The 22,395-nt window shown below is 33.7% G+C and overlaps 1 protein-coding gene across 1 annotated transcript in view; it reads left to right on the top strand.

The window, feature by feature from the left end:
* Window positions 1-2,856: 2,856 nt before the first annotated feature.
* LOC129220633 (protein spaetzle 3-like) overlaps window positions 2,857-22,395 on the top strand; it is a 58,923-nt gene continuing 39,384 nt past the window's right edge. Inside the window, exons 1-3 of the mRNA XM_054855063.1 lie at window positions 2,857-2,928; window positions 4,594-4,698; window positions 9,600-9,680. Of these exons, the coding sequence (XP_054711038.1) occupies window positions 2,857-2,928; window positions 4,594-4,698; window positions 9,600-9,680 (258 nt within the window). The remainder of the gene's footprint in view (window positions 2,929-4,593; window positions 4,699-9,599; window positions 9,681-22,395) is intronic.

Here is a 22,395-nt window from a genome sequence, read left to right as displayed (position 1 = left end):
CAGTGAAAATTAAAGAAAAAAGCGAAACTCAGAATCGGAGTCGGCACGTTTTCTAACGACTCCGACTCCGACTCCTTTACCCCAAAATCTGTCCGACTCCACTCCACAGCCCTGGTTCCTCTGCAATAGTGTTCTAGTGTAATAGAGACTGTAATGCAATACAAAAATGCATTTAGTTCCATATAACTATTTTCTTTGGGCCTACACCTAACTAGGTTTTCTTCTACACTTAATATTCTCTTCGGAATAAAAAGTTTGCTACTATATTCAAAGAATTTGTTTTTCAAAAATAATTTCAAAATATTTCATCGCACTGCTTTTTTAATGAACGGAAATTCCAATCTTCATCTCAAATGTTTACTAGGAGAAAGTAGGTTTGATACTAGGTAAATTAGAAAATCCCCATTCCTTTTCATGAAACTCGAAAGTTTTTTACATTTTTACGATAACATCTACATACCGACGAAAGATTGAATATTTTATAAGTACTTTAATTTACTTTGAAATTTCAAGCAAAAATAAATGAATGAAATTTATGAAAGCTAAATTTTTAAAAATTAAAGAATATCATCTTTGGTAAAAAATCGCTATATGCTGGTAATAAATTGTTTTGTATTAATACTATCTGGGTTTTTTTTTTAAGTTGTTTTCTTTCTCCTATCACTTTTGTTTTTTCTTTTTGGCAGTTTCTTTCGGGTTGGGTATTTTTGTACTTGTTATTATTTCTGTGTATTTTTGGAACAGCATTTAACTTTAAGAGGTTAGACATGATAACTGAATGATTATTCGCTAAATAAAATCTGTGAAAAAGGACTTGATTACACTGAAGACATTTAAATGGCTTGGACGTGTGGAGTGTTTTTTACTCATTTTTTTCGGCTTTTTGTCTTATGCTACAATTTTTTAACAGTATCTTTCATTTAATACTACAATTGTGAGCATTTCTTCAACAAAAATAATGGAAAGAAAACGAATTTAAGAAGGGGGTTTCGTTTCAAAAAAGTGATTTTTTAAAATTTTGTCTTGTAGTTATAATCATTTAAAAAATAGATTCCCAAAATTTCAAGTAATTTCGAGCAAAATTCTCTAAGTTATCAAGTATTCAGTCTCCGCTTCTTCAAACTGCAGCTACGACAGATACCGAAGAATGCAGTAGTTCTGACAGCTGTAGACGCTCAGAATGTCAGTGCTGCTTGCTTAAGGTTGTATGAATAAATAATGAAAACAGAAGAGGCTAAGGTGATTGAAGCTGCTACAGGGACTGTACTCAATGGAGCTGGAATCGATGCTATTTAGCTTCTAAATTTTTAAACACGTTTTTCTCAAAACCTTTTTTTCCGAACTTTCCGCTGAAAGGGCTCCACTTGGCGTTTTTGAACGAAATTACACATCGTCAACCACGAAATCGCACTAAATGATATTTGTTTAGCATTTTATTGTGGATTTATTATTTCCAAAATATTTTGGAAAAAAATTGAACGGCTTTATTGAAAAATCGTGTTGAAAATTTTGGAAAGACTTTGTTTGCAAGCCATTTATCGATATTAGAATGAAATCTTTATGGAATGCAAGCCATTTATCGATATTAGAATGATTTCTTTATGGATATACCAGAAAGATTGTCAAGCATTAAGGAAATCAGCATAATTTCGTCCTTTTTCAAACCTAAGTTGTTTGAGTTTGAATCCCGGCAGAAGGTTTTATTGATGGACATAGGGATACTTTTGTCGTTTTGACCACGTCTTTAGCAGTTCGAATGCCATGTGATGACTTCATAACGAAAGTAGCAGACAAATTTATTTATTTCCATCGCTTACGAAAAGTAGCACAAAGTAAATATTCGCTAGCTGTGTTAAAAAGAAATTATTATTGACAAAAAAAAAACGACTGAGAAAGTATTTTTTCTGTTTAAGCCTCACGTTTCACGTGTTTAAAACAAAGTATAAATAAGGGATTTTACTTTACAATGCAGTACCGAAGCAGAGTAAAAACATTCTGAAGTTTTTTGTTTAAAAGTTATTAAATTAAAATTTAATAAGAACTGATGTGTCTAGGATGGATGTTAGGATGATAAATGTTAGATATAAAGGTTTTTTTACTTTATGTACACTGAGTACAGACGAACATGTTTTCCATGACATTATCGCAGTTACATTTTTAGATGGTTTTATCTTTTTCTCACGAATTTTTAATAAAATACTTAACGAACAGCATGTGCTATGTTGAAATACTTTTAGGTTTTTAATGTAAACTAATTATTGCTGCAATCACTTCAATAAAACGAAAACTTGTTGAGCAAAGTGAAAATTTTTGTGTGTCAAATAAGGTGAACCAGCATGGTATCTGGCGCTGTCAATGCTGAAAACAACGCATTATCTATTCACAAATTAAGTTCATTACCAGAAATCACTTCTCATACCTATCCAGTCAGAAATGACATATTCACTACATCAACTGTTTTACTTTGTATCAAGAAAATTTCTTAAAAATCTTTTAAGACATCATTGCACAAAAACAAATCTTCCATCATGTGATGAATCCGATCAGATAAGGGAGGGGGGGGGGGGGGGGTAAACGTATTGGAGGTGCCAAAAAAAAAAAAAAAAAAAAAAAAAACTTAGAACGGAGTCATGATTTATTTAAAATATTAGTTAGCAGTAAAATTTGCCCAAGACTGACATTGTTCCTCAGAGAGAAGAATAGCAAAAAAAATTAAAAATGAAAAGTTTGAGGAACCTCATATCGGAATGTTATTCATTCTTACCCACGCATATGATGTAAAACATGAAAAGGTTAAGGTTAACCATCAATTATTTCAGTTAATAAAAACTCCCTCTCAATAAGTTCGATTACGATATGGATACCTTTCACCGAGACTCAAACCCAAAAGTGGGAAGTAATGACATAGTAATAGGATTAAAGCAAGAAGTTGGTTAGAAAGTAATACACGTTTGCTTCAACATAAGCATTAAAAAGGCAAAATATGTTTTAATATGTTTTAGCATTTAAGCTAGGTTGGTAAAATGGGCACATTTCTCACATAAAAAGTAGTAGGTGGACTTTATTCGTTGTTAACTATATAATCACTTGTGTCATAATGCCGGAGAGCGGCTTCATTCTACTTTATTATATTAGTTCAAGAATTCATTCGTTTTTGCTTCCTTTTACAAAAAAGGAAGTATTGTATTCGCGAAAATATTTTCACTCAAAATTCGGCCTTAATTTCCATTTTGCTCACTCCATGAATTAATGTTGAGTTTTTTTTTTCAACTCGACCACACGCGGAGAGGTGCCTAAGAAAGTATTAACACCCGAAATATCCATTTTGACATTCCCAAGTTAATTACAACGACTTTTGTCGTCCGTATGTACGTATGTATGTATGTATGTGCGTATATGCGGATGTGCGTATGTATGTCGCATAACTCAAGAACGGTCCTAGAAAGTTGAAATTTGGTACGTAGACTCCTAGTGGGGTCTAGTTGTGCACCTCCCCTTTTGGTTGCATTCGGATGTTTCTAAAGGGGTCTTTTGCGGGGAGGGGAATTATTGTTAATTTCGATGTATACTCAAGTGGTGTTATAATTTGGCGGACACTTGACGATATATCGCCAGTCTTTTGGTCGCCAAATTTTGTCGCCTACTTGGCGACAAATTTCGCGTTTTTTTTTTTTTTTTTTTTTTTTTTTTTTAAATCTGGTTTGAATTTGGCCACTGGTGGTGATATTTAGAGAGTAAACTATTGAATCACATTAAAATTGCCAATAACGGGAAATTGACATTAAAATTGAAGTAAAAGGAAGTCATGTGATGCACACATCAGCTCGTTTAATTTCTATGTCTTTAGTATCATGAACTCTCATTTATCAGTAAGCATCCCCTCCCTTTTTTTAAAGACAGGACTACACTCCTGGTAACGATTCCTTTTAGTTCTTAATGAATTAGTAAAACTTAGGTTGGAAGTACATATGTAATGGTTGTGTATGCGTAATCAAATCATAGAATTAAAGCTCGTAGAAAAAATCTCCCAAAAACTTTAAAGTTTTAAGTTTCGTTCGAGTGCAACCAATTATAAGTTTTTATGAAATCTGAAATCCAAATGGGAAAAAAACAATGTCAAGCTATGCGTATGATGAGCGACGATGAACATATGCGAATACTATGATAATAATGGATAAATATAATATGTACTTCATGTAAAAAGTCATACATATATGTATGTCTTTTAAACTCACCATTTGAATTAAGACATAGGTTAAGTTGATTGAATAACAAGTTACTTTCAATTTGTGGAAAAAAAAACAGAGTAAAGTTTTATTCAGCGAAAGCAAGTGCTGAAACAAAGGAAAAAGACAATTCCCTTCCTGTTTTCATACCAAATGTCCCATAAAATATCACATGAATTAGCACCGCCGAAAGACAACTGAGATCCTTTATTTTTTGTTACGAGAAGTAGTGAGTTCCATGCGTCAAACGTGTTCCACTTTTTTTAGTATCAGCAGTGCCAGACCTACGATTTTTCCGAATCTGGGTAAAAACTTGAAGCTGATCACTTTATCCATCATTTTCTAAGTTTTTATACCTAATTCTTAGGCAACAAAACGCAGAAATATGTTAAGTATGTCACGTCCTATAGATGTTGCCGCCCAGCCAGGGCAAGGCTTGCTTTCCTCTAGATTACGCCCTGGATACCAGATGGTTTGCTCCAATACGTAAAGGGACTAGATTTTCAAAATGGGTGGAAATTTTTGAATTGACCTCTTTTTTCATAACGGAATTGAATTGAAGTTTTGTGTTTTGAATTTAGGAAAAACCCTTAACTTTTACGGAAATATCTTATTTTTATTACTTTCAAAAAGTGGAAAGCACTCGTTTTGTGCTGTCATGTGGAACGTTAGAGAAATTCAAGAAACAAATCGGAGAAGCATTAGGGATTTTTTTTCCCAACAGACTGGGGGATCATACAGAGAATTGTCTCAACATTTTTAGCTGATTATCGCTGATCTCACTGAAAAGGGGGAAAAAAATTCGCCAATGTTCCGAAATTTTTACTACTCTTCCCCTGTTCATCAAGCACTATAATTACAGACAAGTTACCTGTTCTCGCCGTTGCCCGCAAGATATGGTGATAAGAAATGACGTAAAATGAAAATAGGAAGGAGGGGAACAGCAGGAGGAAATGAACAGAACAAAAAAAAAAAAAAAAAAGAACGAAAATCAGTCTCCGGTAATGACCACTTTTATTGGCCACTACTTTCTTGCAGGGGTCACGCGCCTGCACGTGGGAGTCGAGAAAGAAGCGCCATTTCAAAAATAATAACAACTCAAAATAAAAAGATAAAAAATACCATCTCCAGAAAAATTAAACGCAGCACCCAAGGCCAGCACATCCCCCTTGTATGTGTGTGCCTACCCCAGAAAACTACAATACAAGTCACCAATTTATGCCGCATACTCGGCGAAAAAACTGTTCGTGATTCACCCGCGGCGATTCGTGAGTCCAGTTTTATTCGCCGATGCTATGTGTGACATACCGAACGCAGCCCCGCCTTGAGCTTTCCAGGTCCCTTTTCCGTTTATTACTGCACAGTGTTTGCAACCTGCTCGTCTTCAAGCCCGGGGCTTTTTCTCACACACTTGTAAAAAGGGCCGGCGCTGCTTGAATTATAGTTCGAAACTATTAGTTGCCGTCGACTCAGGCATGTGGTGAAGTTTTTCTTCTTTTCTATTTTTTTTTCTTTTTGTTTGATTAATGAAGCTATGATTTTGAACTGGTGATACGGCATTGTTTCTTTGCACTACGTGCAAAGTGAAACAGTGTATCGTGCTGTCCCGAAAATATGTTACGCGTCTCAAGTCTACACAATTAAAAAATTTTAAGAACGATAATTAATTTTTTTCTTAAAGTATCACGCTCGTACAAGTCTGTCCCACTGCCACACAGGAAGATTAGGCGTGAAGTATACATTTTTGTTAAATGCACGAACTGCGTTGTTGAGTATTTACAAAGATGCTTGTGAATAAATTAGACAGACAAAGTAATCGAATTGACACTCATTCATGTTAAATGTGTTTAGAAGGCTTTCTACTGCATTAAAAACTCGGAATGAAACACATTTTTTGGCAGTTGTTACCAAATCGGGAGACACAAGTTGATAAATTAAAATTTCAAGACAATCTTTACTGCAAACGTAATCGCTGATTAAATATAAATTGGAACCATTTGCTATTGCGTAAGAACAAACTAAGCTGTCATATATAATTTTTTCAAAAAACAAAAAAAGGAGTACTTACGATGCTATGAGCTATTACAGAAATCAGTTTATAATCTTGTCCAAAATCGCCAATAATGCTGAGCCTACATACGTTTTCCGGTTTGGAGACAATGGCGTTACTAGGGAATACATTGCATTACGTGTGTTTTATGTTGAAGTTATTACCTTCCCATAAATAAAACAAATGTAACTTTTTTTAAAAAATCCAGCCCAAAACATTTCCTTGATAATATTTCCTTGATCCCCTATTTCATTATATTGGTGGCCGTCCGGTTTATCTCTACAATTTTGAGCAAAAGGCAAAACATACATTATTGAACATTACAATCGAAGAAATACTTTTAACTTACAAAAAAAAAAAAAAATGATTTGAATTTTGTCATCTTGAATTCAAATTATGTTTTTTCGCAATCACGAGTGTGTGTGTGTATGTAGGCGTGTGTGTTTGTGTGTGGAGGGTATGTGTGTTTGTGTGTAGGGGGTATGTGTATGTGTGTGCAGGCATATGTGTTTGTGTCTGTGTGCAGGCATGAATGTGTGGGTAGTTGTGTGTATGTGTTTGTGTATGTGTGTGTATGTGTTTGTGTGTGTGTAGTTGTGTATGTATGCGTGTAAGTGTAGGATATTGACGCAACCTGGAGACGGTTTTCGCTATAGGAGCAGCATCGTGAGGAGCCGGTCGACGGTGGTGCTGCAGAGGGTGCTGGCGGGAAAATAAAATGATAGAACGCCAAAAACAGTCAAATGAAAGCAACAAGCAATCGTGATTGCTCAAAAAACAAAAAATAAAAAAAAACTAACGAATAGTATATTAGATCCTAAGTATTTTTCGTAATAGCTAATACTTTTGGAGCGATAAATGGTAATTTTAACATAAATGAGAAGGAACGAAACAGAAATGACATCAGTATATACATCAGCAATAATTAACTTAAAATTTGGAACCAAAACGAGCTATCGTATCGTCAGTTTGGAAATATTAACGAGATTCCCAGAGACCGCTTGTTTTTGTCAAGATTTCTGCAGAGGGTCTCTGTAAAACTGTCTTTTCTGCATGGGTTCGCAGCACCGCAGAACAGAGATACTTCGCTCATTGCAAAAGTTATTTCTTTCTTGTTTAATAGATAACTCATTCGTTAGTAGTCGTTGAATTTCGAAATATTTTGGTTGAAATATTAATCCCAACAACTTTCTACATGTTTCTGTAAGTCTGTCAAGGTTTTTTAACTATATGTTGAAAGCTCGCTATTCTTCTATTTCTTTGTTTATCTTAGAAATAAATGAACAGCGTTTAACTGCGCTTTTTATGAATCGGAATTATTTAAAATACTAGAAGAGGACGGGAGCAGTGCTAGTCAAATATTTTGGGGAATTACTGCAGAAGTAAAATTGCACAGTAATAAATTAAAATTAAGAAACACAAACCTTTATTATTCCTTTCTGTCAAATAATAGTTTTCGCTATTGACCACTGCAGTCAAGAAGTTACTCTATAAAAACTAACATTTTACATAACTTTCATTTCATTTTTCTTTCATTTCGTATTATTTTTAAAATTACACGATACTACCTGAAGCTGTTAAAAAACTAAATAATTTGTGCATCAAGAAATTTGTGCAATTATAACATTAAATAATGATGCCGTACAAAGTTATAATATTAAAAAAAAAACCTATTTCTTTGAAAGGAGACAAAACAAAAATGCTATAAATATTCTTCATGGTTTCATTGAACTACCTTTGTTGTGAGAAATTATTTAGATACGATTTAAAAAATAATTATTCATAATTACCATATCTAAGAGCTTAAAATGAAATTATCAAATAATAAAGCACAAAGAACATCCTATCTGAAAGAAACTGTCTGTGAGAAAGTAATAAATAAATAAAAAAGAATCAATGAGATTTGTCGTATAGAAGGGAAAAATATAAATAAATAAATAAATTTAAAAATAATGAAAGAAAGAAAAAATAATTACTAAAAACAAACAGACTAATTACACATGAATATTTAACTATAGTTAGGGCACACTTAACCTGGCAATAAAATAGCAACAGTGTCGTAATGCTGCGATATGGATTTGTGTAGCTTTCACAATGCTGCCAGGTGATGCTTGCCCCAACTATAGTAGATTACGCAATCACGCACATGTCGATGAAAATCTTGCACAGTAAAAGTAAACAATCGTTTTTTATGAGTCATTCAAGGGATATTAGGACAGCAGCAAGCATTGTAAAAATTTATCACCACGACTTATTAAACATCCTTAAAAATGTATTTTGGTTTAATTTGTATTGACATAAATTCAAAGTACTATTTCCTTACAAACACAAAATTACTCCCGCAGACACATTCAACTTTGCCCATTATATCAATTTGTTCAGGAAAAGATACATAAACCCAGATCAAACGAAGACATTTTTTTCTCCTACTTCTTCTGCTGTTGGGTTTGGACTAGTGAAACAATTAAAGTAGAAAGTTTTAATTTTGTCTTATCAATTTTTCTTCCAACGCAAGGAAAAATGTACTATTTTTTTTCAAAGGCAGAAAAAAAGGACATAATTAGCGAAACATGTAAAGTCTTGAAATAACTACAGAACAAATTCAAATATTTTCCTAAATATTGGATGTACTGAGAGATCGAAATTTTGCAAATTTGTTGAGCAATTATATATTTTTTGATAGTTTTGTAGAGAAAAGATTTTATATGTGAAAGGTGAACGTTTACCTCTATCAGAATAGCGATGCTGACATGGTATAGTTTACTATGCAAGATTTTGAAGATGGATATTTTTTTAAAAGCGTCGAAGTTCTGGGCAGAATTTAAAATTTTTCTTTTCAGAAACTGTAGCTTAGACTCCGGTAAATTTTAATACATGCGTTACGTTTGTGTGTACATTTTTTAAAGTTTTTCAATGAATTTAAAAAGGAAAATAGATTAAATATATTTGAAATAAACGTCAAAGCCCGGACAAAGTAAAAGCAATAAGTATTCTTGATTGCTCAAAGAAAAGGAAGGGGAGTGGGTGTAAAACTAAAAATAAAAAGAAGAAACAAAAAAATAAAAATAAATAAAACAAAAACAAAACAAATATCAAAAACCAATTTCAAAAGGGTTCAAATTATAGCTTCTTACTAGTGTATGTAAGCATAAACACAACATTTTCTTTCTTTCTTAAATTTTTCATCGTTTAATGTTTCTAAAGCTTAGTATTCATTAATAACTTTGGTTCTAAAATTGAATCATTTATGAATTTTATTAAGAGCTCAATTTTGGCACTTCTATAGTAATATTTCAGCTTTATTTATCCCTATCATCTTTCAGAGGCAGCAATTGCCTGACGAAAAGGGGCTAGGCAAAATCCGTTGCCACACTAAGCGAGAAGTTCAATTGTCTCAGACTTCTGTAAGTAGGTTATGGCTTGATTTAACCACACCTTGTTAGCTTCTTAGGGAGCATTGGCGGCTCTTATTATTTTCTCCGGCATTGAAGCAGGAGGATAACGGCACCAGTAACAGACATGTTTAAGACAGCGCTCTCAAGTTAAATCAATTTTCTGAGGCTTTTAATGTATTTAGACTTCTAAAACTATTTTTCTCTCACGCAACTACATCTCGTTTAACGTTTGGCTGCTTCTGGATCCTCTGAATTCGTTAAACTATTATTTGCTCAACTTCGAAAAAAGATTTGACCCACCAGTAACAGACAACGACAATTCTCATGATACCTAGTAGCAGATAACATGAGGAAAGGATGAGTAACGGATAGAATTCCCCTTTTCTCTTCAAAATGTGCTAAATTTCTTTATTTTGAGATCAAAAACCTTATTAAATTCAAATGAACATGAAACACCGGCAGATCTCGTGGTAGCTGCTCATAACCTTCCACCACTGCCTTGTAAATACCAACTGGCTCATGAAATCCACTCTGATAACACTAGATGGTTGCACCGTATTCATGGGTCGCAGCAACATCAGTTTTACCTGCCTAAAATACTTATTTAAATCCGACTGTCTGTTACTGGCCCCTTGTTTATTACTGGTGCCGTTACCCTAGCTCTCTGACGAGAAAAATTGAATTTTTTTTATAAATCCAAAAATATGAAAATTCTTTCCCCAGAAAGGAATTTTAAGATTTTTTAAAAGTGTTAACTGCTTTCATGCATGTGGAGTAGTAGCGTCAAACTACCGAAAATACTGAAAGTGAAAAAAACAACATCAATGGATAAAAAGGGCAGAATATTACGACGTTGCTTTATATTGTTGTTGTCGTGTGCCATCTAGGCTGGCAGTTTGGGGTGCGCTGCTTCACTTTTCCAACTGTGCCGGTATTTGGTGTGGAGTCCGACTTCTACAGTACACACATACCATAAGGACCCGTTTATAGGGTAGGCAACCATTCACACCATAACAACACATTCACACAAAGAAAGGACAAGGACAGGAAAGAGAAAGTACGTTCATGCCCGAGTCGGGATTCGAACCCGGACCTTCCTGTCGCGGTCAGATTTCTCTGACCACTAGACAAGGCAGGCGGCGTTGCTTTCTATTTAATTCAATATTTGACTCCGAGGAAAAAAGAAGGGGATTTTAAGTTCAACGTGTGTATCTGTGTGTCATTCTATGGCATCGTAGCTCCTGAGTTGATGAACCAACTTGATTATTACAGTCGAACCTCGTTTATCCAGCCCACGTTTATCCGGATTTCCGGTTTATTCGGATCAAATTTGAAGAGTTAAAAAAATAATACTCACTTAAATAATAATGTCAAATTATGATAAGAAGAACATAACTATAAATGCGCTACATATTCGGCCTTTAATATTCCCTTTTTAATATTCGCTTCCGGTGATGGTGCTGCCATCTATCGGTATATAAAAATAATGGAGGCAAGGCACTTAGTATGCAGTCCTCGACATAAATACAGTTGAAGTCAGTTGTGACTCTTGAATAGAATAGAATAATATTCGCTCTTTATATTCGCTTTTAAACTCCTGCACAGATCTTGCAATACATGATACTACGTAATCGAATAACTAACAGGTTCTATTTGATGTGTTAGTCCGACACCACAGACGCCGAACTATAAATGATAAAGTGTTTGCAAGTAACAATTATATGTAATTTTTTTAAAGCATTTTTTGCTAAAATAAAAAATAGGTCTGCTTTTCTTAAAAAATAATGTAATGTAGCAGACAGTCTAGTTATCACATCCTGAGACTGCAGTTTCGTTCTTATTAGAACTCCTCAGTCAGGAATAGTGAATAACCGAGCTGGAGGCAGATGTCATCTCACTGAAGCTGAGTGTGACAACAAACTGGTAGATAAAGTGAATTTATCTCAACAGCAAATGACTGCAGCATGGTGCGTTTCAACTCGTGAATTGAAAGCAACGTTTGGGTATTTAGCTTGCGTATTAGTTTTGTACATGCAATAACTCAGCTTCAATGAGATGACATCTGCCTCCATCTCGGTTATTCACTTTTCCTGACTGAGGAGCTCTAATAAGAACAAAACTGCAGTCTCAGGATATCTGGTACATTGCATGTAGTTCAATCTTAGCCGTGGCTTAGGAGGCGGTAACTTACTGCTAAGTCTGCTTGGTTGCATTTTGCTTATTATGCATATTATCTAGATTGTCTTTGGTTCCAGCCATAAACGAGGTTGTACTGTATCATTATTATTATTATTATTTATTTATTTACTTATTTGTTTGTTTATTTTATTTATTTATTTATTTATTTATTTTTGAAAGATGCAAGGTTATGAAATAAGTATTATATTCTTTATTTCACGAAAACCGTTGGCAATACTGCACACTGCTAGCAGCATCATTCAAAAATTTTCAAGTTACTGTTTAGATGCCATTTCTGAAGTTATTGAAATTGTTCTTAACACGTTGTAATGTTTTGTGATGCATTATGAATGAAAGAAATCTTGTGATGTTGTGAAGTACAGAAGTTAAGATTTTAAGCATTTAGAACTTTTTTTGCTGAAATTAAAGGTGGCCGATTTCTTTTAAAGGAAACGTATTTTGTACTCCATTTCTAACGCAGCTTAAAGTGGCCTTTAATAACATAATAACTATGGACAAGGCTAATAACTAATTTGAAATGTATTTCATGATTATTATTTCTTACTTTTGAATAACTAGGGTTTCTTATGTTTGATATTAACAAATACAATAAAACTATTAAAATAATAATGGGGTAATGAGTAAGTCCGTCCTTAAACCAGGGTTAAGGAACTATATTTCATACCGACAGTCCTGTTATCACATCCAGAGACTGCAGTTTCTTCCTTGTTATGAACATGTCCCCATCAGTCAGGAATAGTGAGTAACCGAGCTGAAGGCAGATGTTATATCGTTAAGCCAATAAACTGGTATAAAGTAAATTTAGGCATCGCACCAGCAAGAGCCGGCAGCCATGGTTCAACTCGTAAATTGAAGGCCTCCTGCTCGGTTACTCACTATTCTAAACTGATGAGTCCATAACGAGTATGAATCTCTGAATGTGATAATCTGGTTGTTGGTATATTGCATGAACAGTGGGGTAGTTTAAAATAGAGAAATTGCGTTTCAAGGTTACCCTTAATGACTGCAAGCGAAATTGGTAAGCATTCGCAAACTCGCATAATGGTTTCTTGACTGCATTCTTTTGGCTGATCTTCAGTTGAGGGGTAATGACCTCCATCGCTTTCACTGTTGTGAAAATTAAACAAAACAAAAAAAAAAACCTTGATGCTTCGTTTTAGGTGATCGTCAAGATTTGATGTATTTACCGATACGGCATATTTTTTTTTTCTTAACGTCTATTCGACATTCTTAATACAATATTCCGATAAATCACTTTGTTTTTGTTCAGACTGCTATTTCAGACTTATAATTTAGGAAACGTATAGTAAAAATATTTGAAAATTTTAAAGTGCTCACGAAGTGAATAGTTTGATTACTTGATAATAGCTCTCAAGTAACCATGAGGAAATCATTATCACGAAACTTCCCAGCATGGTTCAAGTAGATGAAAACTTTTACGTTACGTGTTTTCCTGCATGAAGCGCTTGCCCTCAATGGTTTAAATTCAGATTTATTGTTATTATTACTAGAAAGTCGCCTTTCAAGGTATGACGGGTAAAAATTGCTTCTACATTTCAATGAAGACATTGCCTGTTTGATGATATTTTGATAGTTGAAATTTTAACTCTAACTCCAGTGGATTAACCCTTAACTCCAGTAGATAACGTTTACAGTTGACCACTTTTTCGTTTCTTCATTCCCTTGAAATGACACAGTTTTACGAGTAAAACAGTTAAGTTACCGGATCAAGTTCAGCCTTGTCACAATTAAACCTTTCGCTGCATGTTAAACATTACCAAAACATATAATCAAATTATCATGCCGTGGCTCGAGTTTCCTTGTTGAAACATGCGGGTTACTCGATCATCGCCTATTATTAATATGAGGATTATTTTGTTAGTACTATATAGCAAGACTCAAGACATGAGGAACTCTATTTTTCATGAAAAGGTATTCAGTTTCCTCTTGGTTGCATTCTAATAAATAATTCAATTTCTTAATAACTGTACAGTGACTACCGCCGATTTTATTTATGCTTGTTTCAAACAGTTTCGATTCAATAAAGCGGCTGGTACAATAAAACAAAATAATACATATTTTTTTAAATCTGAAATTGTACATGAATTTAAGAAAATTTTATTTTATATTTAGTCAAAAAAGATAAAGTAGCATTAAAAGTATGCCGTTCACAATTTCACACCTCGTTGCTCCTATATTAATGCTACCAGTGACAAAGTCTAAAGCACAGAAGTCCCATAGACACCATGCATGATGTCTCTCTACGTCTCATTGGTTTTGTTTCACTTTTCCGGGGAAAACTGTCGGTGAAAATTATGCAAGCGTGGCTTTATAAGAATACCTTATCTTAAATTTTCTTGTTTAATGAGCCTTTAAAAACAGCATTTTAAAATTATAGACAGTAATTTAAAATTACTGCACTGTAGCTGCAAGTGAAGCTTGCCGTTAGCTAAGAGTGAATGAGTTTTTATTACTAAATCCGACTCTAGTTCTTCCATAAAGCGTTTTTCTTGTTTTTTGTTTTTAAAAGTGTATTTTTAATTATGTTACAATTTTATTTTGAATGCTAACTCTTAACTCTATAAACAACCTAAAAAAATCAGATCGAATAGTAAAATAATTGCATTTATCAATATTAAACATTTGTTGAACGAAAGTCTGACCGCATATTGTTATCTATTGACGGCGTAGTAAAACTAAATATTAGTAAAAAATTATTTATTTATTCTTCGTTTAATTTAGTTACTGCAGTTTTTAGCTAGTTTGGTATTTTAAGCCGATAAAGAATACCTCAAACATAATCTTGTTCGTTTTTATTATTTTTTTACATATTTACTGAATCATGTTCTGCGTATTTATACCTGTGGTTATTGCCTTTTCTTAATTGATTTGCATCCTTTGTATCTTTTTTGAGTATGTTTTCACTAAAACATTCTTAACGTATTTGTTTATCTATAGGAGAAGGTTGCCGTCAATGAACTACATAACAGTTTTCGATTTTTTTAAAAAGGAACTCCGACTCAAATTTCATGTTAATTATAGGAATACTTTCTCAGTATATTTCTCTTTTAATAATAATATTCACTTTCATGATAAATATACACAATAAAAAATTAAAAGTAAATATTTTAGAATGTGATACATTCATGACTACCGGTTGCTATGGATGGACCATCGAGGTTCCATCGATGGACCACATTCTCAAATTAAAAAATCAATGCGTAACTTACAAATATTTATAACAGGTGATCAATAAACACTGTAAATAAAAATAAGTTACAGAAAATAGATTTATTTTCTAAAATGTTATATTTTCGGGTAAGAGGAACATAAAAAAAAACAGCTCTCACACATGACACAGCTGTTGTGATCACATCTCGTTCACCACTTGATATTTTCCCAACCTGCGCAACACTGTTCTTAGCTAATATCTTTGCAACCTATTTAAACTTTGGGAGTTTTGTTAAATCCATTTCGAAAATTTCCGTTTTACGCAAGATTGTACTTGCTCTCCAAAATGTCAGAGAACATTTTTGACCATTTTATTTCTGAAACCAGAAGCTTAAGTCTCAAACTACCAGAGACTATAGTACTCACATACTTTCTGTCTTAATGAAATCTGTGGGACATGTTATTTTTCTCAGCCTCTTGAAAGGCCAATTCCCCCTAGTATTCTCTAGTTTCAAAATATGATTCACTAATCATATTCCTATTTCGGGGGGCTTATCTCTTAAATTTTTAATTAGTGACTAAGGTAACAAAAAACCGGTTTTTATCTTCAATGCGGCTGTTTAAAGTTGCTTTCAGGACTCTATATTGTCGGCAAGACTTCGTTAAAGTCCATGACACTATTTCTGTAAGCTAGTGTAGCACGTTACATGCTCTCACTTGTCCACTGGCCATATTATTTTGCTAATTTTTCCATTTTTTTGGAACAGGAAAAGTATTTGAAACTGTATTAATATATTTTAAATTTTTAATCATTAAAAAAAATGCCTCGAAATTATAATAAAGTATAAGTTTTCATAAATTACTGAGATTATTATATAACTGAGCAATTTTCAAAGGTAATTGAGCTGAAGTTACAGCAATATTTGAGATTTTCCACGAATGAAACATTTTGTCAGGTGACCCATTCATGGAAAAACCTAGTGACTCAATGATGGCAACTGCGTCATTTTGAATATTCTTATATGTGTTACTAGTGTGACGAATCATGATGAAACATGAAGTATGGGAAATTGTACTTGAAAAGGCACTCTTTAAAGTCAATGTTCACGTTTAGATGATCAGTGATATTCAAAACATGTTATAACTAAATGAAAATCTCAATAAATAGTAAGATAATGGTAGAAATCTTTTCGGACCGATTAACAATATGAATAAATAATTTTAGCTACTTGACGACTCTGCAGTAGGCTGTTTTCAGACAAATTAAGGTACTAAAACTGATTACGCGTCTGCACAAACTCTGGTACGGGAAATATCTTCGCGGTCTAGTCATGGAACCGGTTCATTGATGGCAACCATTCCCTATTATTTTAAAATTAATTTAACTAAACAATATTTTAGTCTTCAGATATTAAATTACTGTTTCATTTCTCTGAAGAGCAATGTCATTTCAATATATGGCAGAAAAATTAGTGAAAAAAAAAACAAATGAACTCGAAAACCGCAAGTGCTTAGCAATAACAGTTGACCAATGACGGTGCTTTCTTCTTACATAATCCTACCCTTTCGAACAATGGAACACGTTTCACCCGCTCGCTTTGGAGACGACGAAATCGAAACCTCTATTTTCACACCCACTACTCTCATCATATCATTTTCTCTGATCCCACTGAAAAGAAAGTACAAGAAGAAAAAGAGGAAAGAAAGGGGAGAAAACAACTCGCTCCGCTTAAACCCTTCCGCATCGCAAACGATATAAATGGAAAGACACACACTACCACTCTCTGCTGTAAATGTTCATCCGGTAATGACTGTTCTTAAATTCAGATTCGGTTTCTCGGGAACAATTAGGGGCTCTGCTGGTCTGTTAAGAGAATAATAAAAGTTAGAAGACAACATGGAATATCAAGAGAGTCAGGGAATACTAGTAAAAAAAGAATAAAGGGTCGGACACGTAAAATGATCGGTATAATAATAATATACCAGAAAATTACCCCCTCCCAAAACCCCCGCATAAGGCAAATCGTTTTAGGAAGGGGGGGGGGGCAGCAGGTTTTGCTTCTGCCGGTCGTTCTGCCCTTGAAGCATCTTCGATGCAATGGAGGAATTGACCCGAGAGGTCAGTTGGGGTCTATGGGAAACTGGGGCCAAGAGATCACGTGATTCAGGCGGTAGAGGTTAGTAGTTGTTAAGTGTCGGTGTGCGGCTAAAGATGGATCAGAAGAAGATAGTTGGCGATTTATCGCATTTTATGGCGTGGTGCTGCTTGTTTGTTTTCTTGTGAGCTTGAAAGGGAGCTGGAGGATGAAATGGGAATGGGTGGAATCGTGATGTCGTTAACCTGATGAGGATGGAGAGGAAATTTACGTAATAGCGGTGTTACTTTCATTCGTTGTCTAATGTGCTCCATTTTGAAAACTTCTGGATTTTTTTTTTTTCAGTTAACATTAATGAATTGATTTCAAATGAAATGTGAAATTATGTAAAAAGTATTGGTCACAATTAACTCACTTCATATGACATAACTGCGAGTATGAGACGTCATTGGGGGTCCTGCAGCAAGCGAAATTGCGATTCTCTGGCATCCATTAACACATGTATTTTTTAGGCTTAAAAACTTGCCTTTCTATTTGAAAAAGATGGCTTCTGAAAGTCTTTAACTTAAAAATATTCTAAAGGAAGGAGGACCTATTCATTTGGTACAACATTATATCTTTTTACTCGTATTTTCTTTATTTTAAACCTCTTGGTTTCTCATCAGAAAAGTAATGAAAATGCGTACTTTCTTCTTACTTCGCATTTCTAAACCTTTTTCGTGCAATCGTAAGTCTGTATAAAACCTAACCATGATGTATTAAAACTATGATAATTAAAAAAACGCGTTTCTTAAACGCTACAAATGTACTCAGTAAAAAAAAAGTGTGAAAGATGTTTTTATACAATTAAAATTTAATTTCATTTACAGAAAACAGTTTTCATTTTATTTTTTTAGAAAAGCAAAGTTAGGCAGCAAACTAAAACGGCAAGTGAGAAAATCTTCAGATAAAAAATGTTTGTATAGTATACTGCTCAGCCTACGGTCCATGAAGCTGATCCGTGTAGCCCGTTGTTTTGTTTCATATTACAAATCGAAAAGCACGTGTAGTGAAAATGTCACAAATTTGGAGTTAAATATTTAGAAATTGGTTTCTGAAAAACAGATGCGTTTAATGAAATAAGCATCAAGTAATTGATAACAATAAATATTGCTTTTATTTTCTTTTTTTCATATTTAATCAAATTATTTATTAAAAAAATGAAATATTTTGAAATTTATTTACTTTCTGACCCACGGAAATAATTTTAATCTTTGACATGCTGCGCTCGGGCAGAAAAAGATTTAGCACCGCTGTGTTTGTTCATTCTGCTTGAGAAAATTAAAGAAAATAACTACTAAGAGCAGAAGAAATAAAAAAAAAAAAAATACTCACATTCTGCTAAGGCACAGCAGTGTCGTATGATAAAATTTCCTCTTAATTTTCTACTTTCAAAGACTTTTTTTCTAATTCAGAATTTGAATGGCTTATTTAGACTAATTACGTCTTAAAAATAACTGATGATTGTAGTCGAAATTAATTTCAATTAAAGAAAACCTTTTTCTAATATAGGTTAATTAATACAAAAATTGGTAGATGTTAATTTTCATCAGTGCTTCTTGACTGATTACGACCAAACACTTAACCAGTTAACGTCTAGGTACGTAATTTTAATTCACCCGCCTTAGACGAAAAATAAAACTGCTTAATTTTTTCAATAGATATTTTCTACCTTAGTACGTTAACCTAAAAATGAAATGCGTATTTACAGCACGTAATAGCATTTTCTTCGATAAAGCTGCCAACCAACAATAATCCAAATTTGGTTTTTAACCGATTTAGTTAGATTCAAATGAATAACTCGGTTTTATGCTGACGTATAACAGCATTTGTTATTTTAGAAAACCGATTCGGTAAATGATACATTGACATCTTCGATTGCTGTAAGGTATCAGTAAATGTTCTTGAAAACTATTTTCCTTGCACTTTTAGTACGAAGAAAATTACGGCAGAACTTACAGCAAGTTTTTGCTGTTATTATTATTTTTACTCATTTTTCCCAACTGAAACTATTGTACAGAATGCCAAATAATGCTTCTGTAATAAAATTTGTTTTCCAAAAAATATAGTTAGGACTTCACATTTTAAATGGAAGTTTATTTCATACGAAAACTATTTTCATGAAATCGAAAATCGATGCTTCGAAACTGAATATTAGTTCTCTTAAACGAATGAAGAATGAAAGTATGTTTTTTTGTGTTGAAAAAAGCTAAGATCTGTCAGATTCTTTGTATTAAAAAAGCAAGAAAAAAATCTTTTGTGAGCATAACAGCAAAACGCATCACCTTAATTTACTCATGTTATCACCCCAGTAGTGCAGCCAAGGGGGGAGAGGTAACCGCCCCCCCCCCTAGAGCCATTGGTTTTAACATAAATGCAAATTCTAATGCAGTAGTTAATGCATATGAAAAGACTGTTTTGATCAAAAAAATCCCTTTGGGTGGTATTTTTGATCAAAAAAACCCCTCCAGAAGGTGTTTCTGGCAAAATTAGAAAGGAAAAGAGTTCGAAATTGTTACGATTACCAGTATTACTATCATCCATATTTTTTACGAGAAAAAGTAATTCGCAGTAAAAAAAAAAAAAAAATCTGACGCATAAATACATCAATGACATCAATAACAAATGTATTTGCGAATATTGTTTCTCCCTTCACTTTTACTTGAGTGTTACTTGAAAGCTGATGAAAGAATGAAGGGGGGGGGGGGGTGAAGAAAGATCAAAGAAAGAAAAGAAAAATCGCCAATATACTGCCCATAAGAAACAAGCGGGGAAAAGAAACAAGACCGGCAACCTAGAATTGTGGGCGTGCAAACCGCTGGATTCCGACAGGTGTACCTCAGGGTTAACTACGGAGTGCGGCCATGTTCCTCGTCCATGTTTCTAAAATTCTTTTTCAACCCCCCTCAGCTTTCCCGAGCTTGAAATGTGTTGGAAGAGCTTTCTCTCTTTATTATTATTTCTTTCTTTAATAGAACATAACAATAATCCTTCGCTTGTGTTGTTGAATAGGAAAGATGTCGGCTTTTAATGGTGGCTTGTATTTCTCCCCCCGACCTCGCCCCCTTTAATCTTATTGTTACGTGTTTCGGGGGTGGTGAAACCTCGAGGAAGTACGAATTTGTGATTTGGTTTCGATTCTTCTTTTTTTTCCCTCTTGTGGTCTTGAATGTGTATTTAAGCGTGGGAACCTGTGCGCTAATGTTTTTCCTTGTGGTTTATGGAGAATTAGAAGGAAATAAATTTCTTTTCTAAAAAATGGAGGCATAGAATTGTTTCAAGTTAGCTTTTCTTGTAAAGGAATTTAGTAATAGTTCTAGAAATTTCACAAAACATGTTTTTTTCTCGTGCCTCATCAGACCCTATGTGTGTGTTCGGACTTGTTCTTGGAAGACGAAACAATGAATAGTCTAAGATTCATTCAAAGAAAGAGTTTAAGTTCAACTCCGTTTAGTAAAAATAATTATTGTGTTTGGAAGAGCAAACCCTAGAAAACCAAGTAAGAATCAAAAAGCTATGTCGCTGAACTTCTGTAGAAATATGTTTAACAAGAGTTTGCAATGTGTCATCTACCAGGAAGTTTTATTATTTTCTCTATGACTGAAATAAAAATCGTTCTTTTTAGTCTAATAAATCCATTTAAGAGACTCTTATAAATCTTGAATTTTCAAAACCGAGTAACACAATTTTTAACTTCAAAAGTGACTTGTAACAATGAAATAACAATGCTCTTTTAAAATACACCAAAAAAGAAAGAAAGAAAAACATTCCTGGTACTTCAGCGAATTAAGTTAGCTAATTTAAAATTTCGAACAGAGAACATAAACACAGAATAAGCGAGTACTGAAGTCCCTTGACTTCGAATTAAATTCAAATCTTTTAATTTGTAATCCAATTTCATGATATCAAGCTTTACCTTAGTGTCTTTCCAGGCGCATCATTTAAAAAATATCCAGAGGAGAGGGACAAAGTGTTATATACTCAATGTAAGTTGTACAGCAAAGCAGCAAAACCCACGCCCACTTACTTATAAATACATCAATTTCCCAAAGCCGGATGGGCAATGAGGTGGTTTCCTTCAGTCAAAAGTACTACTTTTAGTCACTGAAATGGATAGAATGAGCAAAAAAAAAACATGCACCCAGAAAATACTTTTATTTACCCAACAGTTTTTTTTTTTTTAATTTTTTAAAAATGTCGGGTTTTTCAAACAGGGCGTGGTCTTGATGACGTCACAAATGATGCACTTTGTGCATCTTTCTACTACTTTTCCACGTTATGATAATCAAGCAGCGAATTAAAATTGCGCTCTACGTTTGCTATCAACCAATCGTTGCCAATGCACGTGAGTAAAGATGCGAACTAAATACTTCGTTCTGTGAGTGGCAAGATTGAATGGCATTTCATCATTTGTGATGTCACACGACAGAAGTGTAAACATTGAAAGTGCACTGATTTAAGCAATTTTTTAAAAACATTAAACTTAAATAAATTATTTAAAAAATGGTCAGACCCTATGTTTTTAAGCATGCTCTTTCAGAAAAAATACTTTTAAAATTTTGGAAACGACCCCATTTTCTCCCCTTTCTATGACCCCTACATGATCGGCCAGGGTCTTTCTGTTTGGAAGATGTTTAATGCCTCATGGGTGAAAAATTGGGATTGGGCTTAGTAGTTTAAGCTATTAAAAACGCAAGAATCCTGATCACTTTACTCGCTTTGAAAATTAGTAAGATAAACGATTGATGCCCTAAAAACTGTAAACATTAAAACGATGCAATTGTAAAAGTTTGTAATGTTGAAAAGCTACTTGAATTACTCAAAAATTCGGAATTGTTTGTATAAGAAGGCAATTTTATGTCCTTCAAACAGCGTGATGAAACTTTGAAAGATACTCAAACTTTTAAGTATAATAAACTTCTTCAACATTATACCATTTTGAGAAATTTATAACATACACGGCATAGGCGCTTGAAGTTGAAACAAACCCGATTTTAGTTGCTTGCTATTTTAATCGCCTTAAGTTGTAAGTAAATATCTTATATCCTCAGATCTCGTTATAACCGGCCAAAGACATTAAAGTACAGTAAGTAGAGAAATGCCTGACTGCCTTTGAGGGTTTTTTTTTTTTTGCAATGACTTCTTATTGCTCTTCAATCTCGCAATCTCTTATCGATGAAAAAATTCCACTGCGCCAAAAACAAAGGGACAGAAAAACG

The sequence above is a fragment of the Uloborus diversus genome, chromosome 4 (assembly GCF_026930045.1).
Source record: "Uloborus diversus isolate 005 chromosome 4, Udiv.v.3.1, whole genome shotgun sequence".
Classification (NCBI taxonomy): domain Eukaryota; kingdom Metazoa; phylum Arthropoda; class Arachnida; order Araneae; family Uloboridae; genus Uloborus; species Uloborus diversus.
Note: the sequence above shows the minus strand (reverse complement) of the source record. Positions and strands in the feature narration are given on the sequence as shown.